Here is a 14,526-nt window from a genome sequence, read left to right on the forward strand (position 1 = left end):
GTTCATACCACCAGTTAGCATCTTTCACCACTATCATCGATTTGGTTCCAAGAAATGATGAACAACCAACCAAATCAGGACGTTGGAGACACACCACATGCCACCACGTCTAGATCTATTTCCATCGTCGCCTCCTTAAAGTCACCACTACTTCCATTGACCACCTCCAAACAGATCTAGTCCAATAAGGCAATGAACAAGTAGATTTGGTGAAGAGATAAAGAAGATGGAATAGAAAGAACCGGCGATGGGGGCGACATCGATTTCCGGTGAGAGAGGGAGGTACAGAACCGGTAATAGCGGTTGCAAAGGTTTCCGTGAGAGATCGAAGTAGAGAGAAGCGTCGGGGAGAGAGAGTCGATGATGGTGGTGTTCTAGTGTTTCCGACAGTTGTCTGTTGGTTTCGACGGCGACCGGTGGTTCTGACGGTGAATGGTGGTTCCGGTGGTGGGGGATGGTTTCCAAAGCACATTCTACTGATCTGAGAGAGTGGAGAAATAAGGAATATGATAGGGTTAGGACTTAGAACATTAGGGTGTGGTTGGGTAGAAAGTGGGACCCATTTTAGTTCTTTAATTTATTTTTATTATTGGTTTATATTTTCTTAATAAAACTAAATAAAAAAAATATGAAAGGGCAAAAAGGTATTTTCATGTTGGTCAGGGACGATAAACGCAATGAAAACAAACTATAGGGACGGTCCAAGTGCAAAAAAAAACATAGGGACCAAACACGCAATTTTCAGTAAACCATAGGGACAATTTCATTAATTTGTTCTAAATTTTAATGTCAATAACTCAATATATCTCTCACTCTTTATAAGTTCTTTTATTAAATAATTTTTCCGTCCCAAAATTATTTTTCACAAACAAAAAAAACAAACAAAAAAAACAGATAGATAAAGAAACATTAATTACTACTAACTTTATTAAATGAAATGATAATTATATCATTTTATTGCATTTAATTCCATGATAGTTGTATTTAATATTATGATAATTTAACTAAACCAAATGACTTCTAGCTCAACAATATTTGGTGTTGCCCTTATTCTATGGGGTCGAGAGTTCAAGTCCTATTGTGAACATATGTGAATTTAAGGTGTAGTTTAAAAGTATGTTAGATTTGTCGTTTAAAAAAAATAGTTTAACTAATAATTAAGGATATTTTGGTAAAAATGATATTTATTTTTAAAAATAGATTATTATTTTAATGTGAAATAGAGAAAATATCAAATATGTTAAAAATAAATTTTAATGTCCATAACTCAATATATCTCTCATTCTTATTTCTTTATAAGTTTTCTTATTAAATATCATATATATATATATATATATATATATATATATATATATATATATATATATATATATATATATATATATATATATATATATATATATATATATATTAAAAATAAATTTTAATGTCAATATCTCAATATATCTCCCACTTTTGTTTCTTACTCGACAATGCCAGGGTGGAACACTCAGCACTAACACCGATTGATTTTCTTTGAGGAATTTCGTCGAGCACTTTGATGGCGAGTAACAGAGACGAGCCTCTATCGTACTTGAACGCACCAACATCGTCTTCGGTGGGTGTGTCTGAGGGAGACAGTTCCCAGATTGGCAGTGCTTCTGGAAGTTTTCAGAACGAGGGATTCCTGGGCGCCTTTGACGGCGGTGATGAAGACTTCGGATTTTCTCGATCTGAGTTCCGGCAGAGCCTTCTTGTAGGAACTGTTAAGTACTACGAACGACATGTATTTTTGTGCTACAAGAAACCGCAAGTATGGCCTCCCCGCATCGAAGCCACTGAGTTTGATCGGTTGCCTAGGCTTTTGTCCGCCGCTCTAGCATCCAGGAAGTGTGACATGAAGAGACAGGTCGGTTTCCAGGGTTCACTTTACTGATCTATCTGTATTTTAGGGTTTCGCTCTCTGTTAACTTCGTTGCTATGATTAATGGCGTCCAGTTGCAACCATCGGTACAATCATTCAATTTCTATCTGTCATTTTATGTTGCAATTGATTCTGAATGTCACCGAGAGTTTCTTGAATAGTAAGCACTGTTCACCAGATACAGTGCTAGATTTTTTTCTGCTAAATGTAGCTGGTAATCGGTTATAAGCGTACTTAATGATTGAATTTGATTTGGTGATTTTACTTTCAAGTTTGTTATGCATTTAGGGTTCTAAAGAAAGCGTTTCCATGGTTATGTGGAGTCATAGTGATGACTGTTTATTTGTTCAACCTCGTCTCTCACTCATATTTCACAGACTCGTCTAACTATATGCGAGGGACATGATGGAACTGAGACATCAAATGGAGATGTATTAATCTTCCCTGACATGATCAGATACAGGTGATTTCATAACCTCCTTTTCTTCACTACAAATGATGATCAAAGTTATAACATTAAGTGATGACTGATGAGTGATGAATTGAACAAAATGCAGGAGACTGACACATTTCGATGTTGACACATTTGTGGAAGAAGTTCTTGTAAAAGATGGTGAATGGCTTCCTGGAAGCCCTGAGCCACTTCGAGGATCATACATTTTTGTATGTGCTCATGGTGCAAGGGACAAAAGATGTGGTGTTTGTGGGCCTGCACTTGTTTCTAGATTTAAGGATGAGATAGAATCGCGTGGTGATCAGGGTAAAGTGTCTGTTCGCCCTTGTTCACACATTGGGGGCCACAAGTATGCAGGAAATGTCATCATATTTGGTTCAAATAACCATGGGAAAGTCACAGGTCATTGGTAAGTATGCCTATGTTTCTTCTTTTCTATCTTGAAAAATCTAAAATTGTTATTACTTATGAATTGCATCTTTATTCTTTCACAGGTATGGATATGTTATGCCTGATGATGTTCCCACATTACTTGAACAACACATTGAGAAAGGTGAAATTGTAGATTCTCTTTGGAGGTAATTATGCCATATCTTGAGTTGTTTTCTGGAATGTTGGGGTAAAATGGTCATTTTAGTTTTATATAGATGGTCACAAGATGACAAAGACAAACCATAGCCAAGGGACAATGAAAATGTGATGACCATGTGAAGCTAGACATATCTGGATCACTGTTTATAAACTTTCTCATAAATAGCCAAAGTGATGTGAAAAGACAAAACATTTTCTACTTAATGATTAGGGTTTTGTTTTTTATGAATCAGGGGACAGATGGGTTTATCAGAAGAAGAGCAAATGAAAGCTCAAGAACAAAGGGTAATAGCAAACGGAGGTGGCAACATGGAAAGAAGCCTAAAAGATGCCGCCACCGCCAGTGATGAATCCAAGGTGGAGGATGGTGGTTGTTGCCAGGAAAACGGAAGCTCCGGTGGTTGTTGCCGGAGTTCTAACTCGCCGGAAAATGTGGTGGATTTTAATCTTGAGAAAAGAAAGGGAATCAAGAATCCGATTTCCATCAACATTGGTAACAAAGGAGGTTCTAGTACTAGTAGTAGTGGTAATAGTAGTTCACCACATAAGGTATGCACTATGCCAACATGGCTTGAAACATGGGAGAGTGAAGATGTGTATGCAGCTTTAGCTCTTATTGGTGCTGCTGTCTCAGTTGCTGTTGCCTATAACTGTTACAGACAGTTGGGGTAAAAGGTAATTGGAATTTGTAGTTTTGATGTGTGTTTGTGAAATATATATATATATATATATATGTTGTTTTTGCATATTGGTATTAGTTGAAAGATTGAATATGAGTGGTAGGTATCAAGGGTAGTAGTAATCTGTAAACGTATGATTGAGAATCAGGTGTTTTGTTCTTGATTCTTTTGCTGGTTTTGTGCCCTAGATTTTGTACACAACTTTGCACTGGTTTTGATTTGCAATATGAATAAACCTTGCTTGCATTGTATGTATTTGAACTTCAAATTTGAACCATATACACTTGGAATGGATGCTTTCATGTTGATTAATTGGAGTGTGAGGGGTGTTTGGTTTGTAGAATCCTTTTGGAAGAATATAAAATGTTATGGTAACTAGGGTGCACTCGGCTTGATGTTGGAGAAATATTTTGTACATGTAGAATAGGTAAGAGATCATTAACGGTAGATTGGTGTTAATTATGGTAAACAAAGTAGTATGTATTTGCAGTGTAACCATGAAACTAAATGCCTTAATATGACTCCCAAAATATCGATTATGAAGAATTTTTTTGAACTCCGTAATTTATGATGATTACAATCACATTAGTTTCAAAATCGGACAATATTTAGGGCATTATCAACCCTACTTATAAATCTGAATAATTATATTTATTGAGTAAATGATCTTCAACCCAATTCTATTTTTAACTTTAAATCACATTTGGAGTAAGAATACTCATTTATACTATGAATCTTGTTTTCACTTGTGATATTTTACTCTTCAAGTTTGAGTTTGTATATATATAGTTTATTTTATTGTCATATTTTTTTGAAAAAACTTCATAAATGATCCTTGTGGTTTCACGAAGTTTGAAGTTTTGTCCCTAAGTTTCAAAAACCTCACGGATGGTCCCTGTGGTTTCAAAACTTTTAATGTTCAGTCCTTATGCCTCACTCCGTTACCATTTAGCCGTAAACTCAATTTTTAGTATAATACTACAGGGGAAATTTTGTCATTTCACTTGTAACCCTCACTCTTTAAAATAAAGAGTGCATGCTCGATTTTTTTTGGAAAACCCTTTACCCGTGATCATCTTCTCTCTTCTCTCTTCTACTGTTCGTCTAATTTTGCACCCTCGAGAAGATCCAAGCGATTTGCATCCAAAGATGGTGACTTGTAGATGTGGGAATGAAGCAACGAAGGTCACTTCGTGGACGAATCGTAACCATGAAAGGCAATTTTGGAATTGTTCAAGATGTGTGTTCCTTTGATGGGCTGACCCTCCGATGTGTTCTAGGGCATTGGTGGTGATTCCACGTTTGATAAGATTAATGAATAGATGTGAATTCATGAAATTTTTAACATCAATCTTTGTTTTGAATACCCGACCCACCCTAAATTCTTTTACATGAACCTCCCCATGTTAGCATGTAGTTGACTTACTTAACTCCTTAAGTATTCTCTTCCTATCATCTTTATGAAATCCTGCAAACCGATAATCATCAGTAGAAATAACTTCCAACTCTTTATCAAGCATGTCATTCCCTGCAAACCGGCAATCACATGTTGTCTGATTGTTTAAAATTCCATGTTTATCTACATCGACAACACTATGGAATTCACTCATGTCTACATCAACATCAAATTGTATGTTAGTCTCATCCACATTGTAGTCACTGTCATCTGAATCATCTCCACTACCCTCAAAATTATCTCCACTCTTAGAATAGAAAGCCTCTCCATTATCATCACTCACCATACCCTCTAGAATATCCATTCCTGGTTGAGGTTCACAATCTTTTTCGACATTATACTCAGCAAAAAGTGAATAATCCTCTAAAAATTGTTCAAATTCATCAACTCTTATAGTATGGGCTCCATCATCAACTTGACAACTTGGTTCCTCTACATCTTAGAGGTTGCACTCAACATGGTAACTTCCCACTAGTTCTTCAGTTTCAACTTCATGATTGATCACATCCTCTTGAGTTTTAATTCCATGATTGATCACTTCCTCCTGAGTTTCAATTCATGATTCACCACATCAATGACATTACTTTGTTGGCTAACGTGTGACCTTATATATGACACAACAGTCTTTGAGTAATCATACCCTTCATCCATATATAATACTTGTGACTGCTCAAAAACAGGGTTCATATGTTGCTTTAAATCAAGCTTTCTACTACATGATCCTGCTTCTCTCATACAAGGTTTCTTTCTATTTATTTCAGGTGACACACTCTTAGGTTCTAACTCCTCAATAATAACTTTAGAATGAGACTTAAAATAGGTAGGTACCTTAGTTTGACCATTTTCAATATACACCCTTATAAGTTATAAGTATGTGTTTAGGGGCATACAAAACCATTTTAAGTATATCGTGGTCATTACCTAAAGGCATTACGCCATAGTCTAAGGGGTATTTAGGGATACATAAATGGTAGTAAAGGGTCTGCTCAATTTTGTACCCTAATTCTCGAACCATGTCATCAAGTTCATGAACTGAAAATAAATCAGTGTCAACATCATCTACGTATGCTACGTTACCATCAATGTATTTCCTTCCAGGTGCCTTGGTGAAGATACCACTGTAGTATATCTTCAACGAGAAATAATTGTCATATCCTTCTGCAAACACAAAAGAAGAAAGGGTAAAGTGAATGATTTCTCTTCATGAACACAATCAACGAAAAACATAAGTTTTCTGTAGGATCATACAATATCTTTTTGGCAAGTCCTTCAAAGTCGAATATTCTCCTCGCAAACACCATATTGACATAACCATTGTGATTCCTTCTACTTAAACCCTAAATCCCAATTTCTATTCTTGTTTGTGCGATGAACTGAAGTGAAGCTAGTTATGTTCTTGGGAGAGGGACGAGTTGTGGAGTCGACATGCAAACAATTGGTACTGAACATAATCATTTCCCTCTTAAAGAGTGAAGGTTACAAGTGAAATGACAAAATTGCCCCTGCAATATTATATTAAAAATTGAGTTAACGGTTAAATGGTAACGAAGTGAGACATAAGGACCGAACATTAAAAGTTTTGAAACCATAGGGACCATCCGTGAGGTTTTGAAACTTAGGGACAAAACTTCATATTTCATGAAACCACATGGACCATTTATGAAGTTTTTTCTATTTTATATGTGAAATTACTTCAAATGTTTGGTTATATTTATTTAACTATATAAATTTTAGAGTTATTATAACAAAAAGTTTTTTTTGTCAAATATGTAAAAACTTGTAAATTGAAGGGGTATTTATAAAATCTAAAAAAGTTCGAGAAAAAAAAATATTTGGAATATTCATTTTTTGTGTGTGTGTGTGTGTGTGTGTGTGTGTGAAAAACGGAATGGAAAATAAAATACAGCTAGAGATTAATCACTATTAACTCTATTTTTTATTTTAAAGGTAGAATAGCGATAGACTATGGTTGGAAGGTTTTAGGTTTATGAATTTATGATTTATTAAAAGACAATCATGCGAGTATTGACTTTTTTGACATGTAAGTCTCACAATTATCGTCATTTAGCCACAAAAGTCTAATTGTACTAAATACGCCATTAAAGTCACGATAACAAACTAGCTACAACCGAAACAACAACAAAAAAGATTTGAATGATTTACATAATACCAGACTTCAATGGACATGATAAAATTCATGCTTTATTGTGTGTGCTTCATCGACTATATTCGACTTTTAAGGTCAAAAACACTATTTTCTCGTTTCATTTCGTTTCAAGGGAGTGTGAAACGCGTTTATAAAAATTACAACATAACATAACGTTACAAGATATATCTATTATATAATTATCATACACAATTGAATAATTATCAATTGCGAGTTCCAACATTTGTTTCTTCTCCCTTCTAATGTTGTTCACCATTTATCTTACCCTTGTGATCATGTTCATCAGCAAACCCATTTTGGTTCTCTATCTTATGAAACTCAGTTTCTATCGTTTGAACAATCTTACAGTCCATTAGATCAGGTTCAGGGAACTCCACATGAAAAGATCCTTGCTTGAGTGGGGCCCGCGGTTTTAGACCAGCAGCTTGTTGGTTTATGTAGTTATACAGCTGCTGGTGGAACCCATGGTCCAATGAGAAACAAGAATCATCATCACCATTGCTGTTGTTTCTTGCAAGCTTTGATGATCCAGACCCTTGTCTTCTACAAAAATGGGGTAGAGATTCGTAATCCATTATCTGCTCATTTCAAGTAAAACATATACATCAGGGACTCATTCCAACATGGAAATGGAATGTAATGATCTATTCCATTCCATCATAACAAACAGACACACTTAAAGTACCTTCAAGAGTTCATCTTTCCCACAACCCGAAAGCACCTGGACCTTCTTTCTTGTTCTTTCTTGCAGGAGTGGCTTCACAACCTGCAAAGATTCAAACTTTATGATTCGGGTGTAGAAAAGAATCTGAAATCTTTCATCAAAAGTTAAGAGAAATGACAAACCTTCCAGCAAGCTGAAAATACATATGGTGCATTCACTATATAGTAAGTATCTGTCTTCTCTGGGTAGTTTAAGTCATCGATGCTAGATATAACAGTTAATAACTGCAACAAATTTGATGAAAATGCATTAACATAATACTTATAATTAGTTTCATAAACTGACTACTGTAGTACTGATTTAATAGAGTAAGTAGCAATGTAGCATACCTTGATTTGATTGAGATGGGAAAGTTTGAGCCCAGTCATATCAAGAACCTTGACACATGTGCTTATGTGTCGTTCAAAATTTTTTGTTGCAGATGGCTAAAATGTAAGGGGAGTTGCTTAATGCTTATTTGAAAAGATGATGGAAATTTTATGTGGTTGAAACTTGAAAGTATTATTGTGATATGAACTTACCAAAATTATGCGGTCTCTGTATTCGTTTATCTGGATGTGTGATTGAACATAGCAATGAATCTAGAATAGAAGAGAAAAATACCATGAAACAAAAGGGTATTTGGATGTGAACTTTTGTAGTGCTTATTACAATTTGAAGAATCAGAATCAGAAGATATGGAATGCTTACAGATGCTTTGTCATATGTGCTAAGCCCTACACCAACAGCAATAACAGGTCGCCCCTGGATAGTTTATCAAGAAACCAGAGAACCATAAATATGGAAGCAAATGAAACCAGAATAGTATTAGTTGGGTGAAAAACGCATACATCTTTTGTGTAACCCGACATGCCTATAAGCTGGGATTCACGCACTGATCTATAAAGTTCAACAGGAACGATTGGTTTCTGGGTTTATAAGCAGAAAGTTAGCAATGATGATTACATGAAAAACTGTAAATATTTCATGAACAAAACTCACCGACAATATTTTGTCGATCTGGTTTTCAATCCTCCAATTTAGACAATCAACAAGCTGAAAAGCTAACATGCATCAGCAGGCATGTAATGTGATAATGAGTTTTAAGTTTCAACGAGAATGAGTTTGATTTTAACCATTTTATGAGCTTTGGAGATGTTTCCGTCTCGTGCTTTAAGAAACCGAACAATAGTCTCAGTTGGATATCCTTGATGCAAATTCTGAAAATGAAGATCAAATTAGAGCAGTAATTATAATTAATTTAAGAGAGACCATACGAATTTGAAGTTTATACACGCTTTGGTGTATTGAGATTTGAAGAAAATGGTTCGTTTGACGAAAAGATTCAAACGCTGACTTCGATTTGAATTTAGCGATTCAGATCAGGAAAAATGATCGAAAATTATAAAAGGGGATCGCGGTTGAGTCGGTAAATATTAGAAACTATACTAACAACAGATCCAAACAGCTAAGTAGAGCAGAAATCGAACCTCGTATATGATCTTGATAGGTTCGTCAACTGCGGAAACAAATTAGAGTGTAAATCACCGGAAAAAATCAAATCAAAGAGAAATGTGAGGGTTTTAGAAAGAGAGAGAGAAATACTAACATGCTTCTATCAGATTCTGGAATTGCTTTATCATATCCTGGGTTATGATCACCATTTTCCTCTTTCTGCGACAATCAATCTGCTCTTAAGAAACCAAACCCAGTTTACCAAACTTCAATTTTCATAAATTTGTTCTAACCATTCATCCACCTGAGAGAGAGAGAGAGAGAGAGAGAGAGAGAGAGTGGGCGTGAGTCGTGACTATGAAGAGCAGGGAAGTAGTTGGCATGCGTTCGCACATATACTTATGAAATTAATGGCGGAAAATTGAAGCATTTTAACGTTAAAAATGCTGCTATTTTTCTTGACAATTTGTTTAGGCAAGAGTTTGGTGCAATTTTTTTTTTGTCAAAGCTAAAGGGTGACATATACCAGATGTCATTTTTATATTTTTTTATAATTTTTTCTACGAACTAGGTGTAAGTACTGATTTTATTTTTACCTATAAACTTTTTTTTTAATTTCAATAAAAAATAAGAATTTTTAAATAAAAACCATATTAAAATTACAAATAACATAAAATTAAAAATTACATTTTAGAAATCCTAAAAATATAAAATAACATGAAATAAAAAATTACATTAAAAATTTAAAAAAACCATGACGTGAAAAATTAAAAAAACCTATAAAAAAACATAACATTGAAATTTCATTTGCATTTTAGATTATATTGTTCACGAATCGACGTCTTCACCACTTTAGCCGTCTCCATATATTTGGGTCATCTGAGAACAGGTGTATGGATAGGATATATGGATGGGCTTTAGGGTAAGGCCCATGTAAGGGGTTTGGGCCCAAATTGGAAAAATGGGCCATATATTGGGCCTTGATTTATTATTTGGCTTCTGGGCCTCCAGAGTTTAAGTTTGGGCCTTGATTTTGGTCCAAGCTAGGTTAGTGGTAAAATAGTCTCTTTACCCCAAGTATGGAGTTATGGTTATGCATTGGAACCCAATTATTAATTGGGTGTTGTTTTGATGATTGACAGTTTGGGGATCTGTCAGCTAGCAGCTACAACTTTATCTGCAGGACTTCAGCAGTGCGAGGTGAGTCTCCTCATTGGTGTATGGGTCGAAGGCACCAATGCGGGCCCATTTGGTTGATGCATGGTAGGAAGACCCTAGGGTTAGCCCTAGGCATTATGTATGAAAGACCAGGAGGCGGCTCCTGTCACACTGTATGCTATTATGTATGGTAGGAAGACCCGGGGGTTAGCCCTAGGCATTATGTATGAAAGACCATGAGGTGGCTCCTGACATACTGTATGCTAATTGGCTAAGTAGAGTAGTATGTATGCTAGTTGTCTTTGTGATGCTTGCATGGAAGACCATGAGGTGGCTCTTGGCACTTGTCTATAAGACATAGGGGGTGGCCCCTGGCTTGGCAAGAAAGACCATGTGGCGGCCCGTGGCATAATAGCAAGACTATGTATTAACACATAGCATCTTATTTGATTATGATATATGAATGATATGTATGGCTCACGGTTATGTATGGTAGTATTCGGTTGAAAGAGACCGAAGGGGTAGGCCAACACCCGCATATGTTAGGCAATATGTTTATTGTATGGTATGTGGTATTTGGGGAACTCACTAAGCTTCTTGCTTACGGTTTTTAGTTTTGGTTTCAGGTACCTCCAGTTTTCAAGTAAACGAGCTCGGGACGATCACAACGCATATACCCGTGTTTTTCCGCAATGTGTGATTTCTGGGAATGAACTCTAACAAATGTTTTATTTGAAATGCTTGTCTATGTGTGAACAAGGTTACAATAGTGTTTTAGTTATATTAAAAATGAAATTTTTGGTCCTGAATTTTGGGATGTTACAAGTTGGTATCAGAGCCTTGGTTTGAGGGATTCAGGCATACTCTCGGGTGTGCCTGAACTCAAACTGAGGGCTTGATGAAATTCTTATAAAATAAACATTTAATTACAAAAGATATTCTAAGCAAAGAAAGGGGTGTGATGCGTGAAATCGACCGAGCTCAAGTAAGTGGTTCCCAAAATACCAATACATGTTTGTTATGTGCTATGATATGATTATGTGATTCACATGCTAGATTAGAGCTAAGGATCTAGGAGAGATGCCTTTGTATGCTTATATGAGCTTGTAGATTTGCATGCTAGATTGATCAGCCAGTGGTAGGATGGCATGTTTAGGTTATGCCTGATTGTATGAGCCTTCGAATTGCATGCTAGTGCAGATTCCTGATTAGAGGATAGAATGGTTTGATAGAGTATGTTGGTTAGATTTTCCATTGTTTGCATGCTGCTTGCTTTGTGATTTGTGGGACTCTTAGCAATGTGAGCTTGCTGCTAAGTGAACATGCTAAGTCACATGTGACACAGGCTGGATAATCTCAGAGTGATGGACTTGGCCCTATTGCGCAGCTCTCGTTTGAGTCCAACCGTTCTAGGATTGAGTCTTTTACTTGAAGGATTATCTGATCTCTGTTGCATGTGGCTATATTCATGAGGTAGCTAGTTGAAATTAATGGGAATCCTTCAGCAGCTGAGGACTGGGTGGGTTCGGGAACCTAGGAAAGCCTAGGATATGCTGTAGTGGGTTAGTAGTATGGTTTAGTGAGTACTGTCATAATTTTTGAAGAAGTGGCTTAGAGGATTCAGGAGGATTGCTGAAGAAAGTATGGATAGGTGTGGAAGGTAGTATTGGGCCCGTACAACTGAAAGCACGGGATCCATACTCGAATCGGTGAGAGTCTTGGAGAATATAAAAAGCTTATGAGAGGTGGATTCTTGGGTATGTTCTGATTGTTGGCTTGATTGTATTTCAGTTTGGAGATGAGCTCTCAGGGAGATGGTTCATGTTCGAGTTCCGGCTCAGGTGCAGGTGATGAGTCGATTAGCGAGCAGTTGCGGGGGGTTCATTGTTGGATAAGGTGTCTAAGTCCATAACTATATTTGGTATGTACTTGACCAGGTTTGGCATGGTCCATTTGGGTTGCATGGCATCATAACAATTGGATAGACAAAATATAGAAAAATGACACTTATGATTTGTTAATATATTATAAGTTCTAATATATTAATATGAAATCATATTATTTAATTACTATTGATCAAGAATTAATTTGGAATTAATTTTGTGATAAAAAAGAGACTAATTAAATATATGGGGATTGATTTGTAAATCATTCATTCTTATATAGTGGGCTTATGGTTCATGATTCACTAGATTAGGCTAGGACCCATTGGGTGCTCCATGGATGCTCCATGGAGGTTATAACCCATGGATCATGGGGGAAATGAAAAGCCATGCACATTAGGGTTTACATGGTGTAACCCTATATGTGACACACTATATAAAGAACCTCATATGGAGCAAAATCGGCACTAAGACTAAAAGGGTGAGGGCTAGCCGATTTTGTGATCAAAGTGTTCTTCTCTCAAGTTATTCCAAGAGTTGTGGTGTTGTATGAAACATTTGAGGCATCACATTTGGGGTGCTAGGCTCACAAGGTCTTAAGGAATCCAAGCTACAAGAAAGGTATGTCATTATACTAGTTTTTATATTACAAGTACCCCATTGCATGCTAGTTAGGATGAGAACCTTGGAAAAATCAAATTTGCATGAATATTAGAGAAAACATAGATCCAAGGTTTCTAGGGTTGCATGTACACCATAGGAGTGTTAGAATGCTCAAAACACATCATTCATTTCATTGGAGATCTCTCGCTTTGTTTCGAGGATAGTAGACGAGCGCTTGGGCGTATTCCGTACGGAGATTATGGCTATCATTGGAGCTCGCACACTGAATTTCCGGGAGTTCCATGCTTGTGGAGATCCTGTGTTCCATGGGGAGAGGGACCCTATTGTTACTAGGAGGTGGTTAACAAATATGGATAACGCATTCAGGACGAGTTTCTACCCCGAGGAGGCGAAGGTCAGATATGTTTCTTGCCTGTTGAAGGATCGAGCATGTAATTGGTGGGAGGAGGTCGGTAGTGAGTCGGGTGATGATACGATTGATGCTATGTCATGGGATGACTTCTCGACCAGTTTCCGAGCCGAGTTTGCACCTATAATTGAGGTGCAGCGGTTGGCGCGAGAGTTTCTGGATCTCCGCCAGACTACTGAGATTGTGGCAGAGATCACTACCAAGTTCCGGGAGAGGGCTTTATTGGTACCGCAGTATGTAGCAGACGAGGAAATGAAGAAAGTGTGGTATCACGATATGCTGCGGGATGACATCAATAAATTCGTGAGTATTTCAGGGTGCGAGACCCTGAATGATATGATATCTAGGGCCCGAGAGTGGGAGATTGACTTAAAGCACATCAGGAATAGGGGGTCAGATCAAGTGCACATATTGGAGGGTCCCGGGAAGAGACCCAAGACTTCCGATCTGTTTTTGAGAGGCCGGCAGGGCCGGATTCAGTACAACACGTGCTAGGAAACTGCACGATGGAGTTTGTCGTTCCAGGGGTTTGGCCTGCTACAAGTATAGCAGGGTTGGTCACGTCAACAGAATTTGTCCTCAGGGGGCAAGTCCGTTGTGTTTTCACTGCGATCAGGTGGGCCACAAGAAGTCCGAATGTCCAACGATGAGGGGAGGAGCAGTGAGCGCGACTGCTCCAGTTACTTTGAGGATCACCGATGGGCGAGAAGGTATGGCAGGAGCCCCAGCAGAGAGGAGTTGACTTTGCAGTGTTAGACGTGGGAGGTCAGGACTCCAGCAGGCGGTATTACAGGTATGTATCTCTTGCCTTCCTTCATATTAGTTATATCAGTATTTATGGTTGTCAAAATCTTACATTGGTTTGGATAAGCATGCATCCGATTCATTTTCTTTGCTCATGTATGAATTATATCTTCGAATATTGTCACATGTCATTTGCATACCATGAATTATTAGTGGTTAGTGTAAGGTCATTTCCCTTTTTTCTTGTTCAAGGTGTTCAACATTATCTCGGCTCGTAATAGAGATCGATTCAGGGGTAT

At 37.2% G+C, this 14,526-nt stretch overlaps 2 protein-coding genes across 2 annotated transcripts; one reads left to right on the forward strand and one right to left on the reverse strand.

The window, feature by feature from the left end:
* Positions 1-1,446: 1,446 nt before the first annotated feature.
* On the forward strand, positions 1,447-3,883 carry LOC145137735 (uncharacterized). The gene is made up of 5 exons (XM_079071873.1): positions 1,447-1,888; positions 2,281-2,366; positions 2,461-2,766; positions 2,852-2,935; positions 3,182-3,883. The coding sequence occupies exons 1-5, from the start codon at positions 1,541-1,543 to the stop codon at positions 3,618-3,620; spliced, it is 1,263 nt and encodes a 420-aa protein (XP_078927999.1). The 5' UTR covers positions 1,447-1,540; the 3' UTR covers positions 3,621-3,883.
* A 3,387-nt stretch (positions 3,884-7,270) lies between these two features.
* On the reverse strand, positions 7,271-9,906 carry LOC145138282 (SEC14 cytosolic factor-like). Its single transcript, XM_079072381.1, has 11 exons — positions 9,564-9,906; positions 9,445-9,473; positions 9,091-9,174; positions 8,957-9,010; positions 8,806-8,883; positions 8,666-8,719; positions 8,497-8,556; positions 8,305-8,400; positions 8,098-8,199; positions 7,937-8,017; positions 7,271-7,829 (listed from the first exon to the last, which is right to left on the reverse strand). The coding sequence occupies exons 1-11, from the start codon at positions 9,616-9,618 to the stop codon at positions 7,491-7,493; spliced, it is 1,032 nt and encodes a 343-aa protein (XP_078928507.1). The 5' UTR covers positions 9,619-9,906; the 3' UTR covers positions 7,271-7,490.
* Positions 9,907-14,526: the final 4,620 nt, after the last annotated feature.

Source organism: Lactuca virosa, chromosome 9 (genome assembly GCF_052849685.1).
Source record: "Lactuca virosa cultivar CGN04683 chromosome 9, Lactuca_virosa_CGN04683_v6, whole genome shotgun sequence".
Classification (NCBI taxonomy): domain Eukaryota; kingdom Viridiplantae; phylum Streptophyta; class Magnoliopsida; order Asterales; family Asteraceae; genus Lactuca; species Lactuca virosa.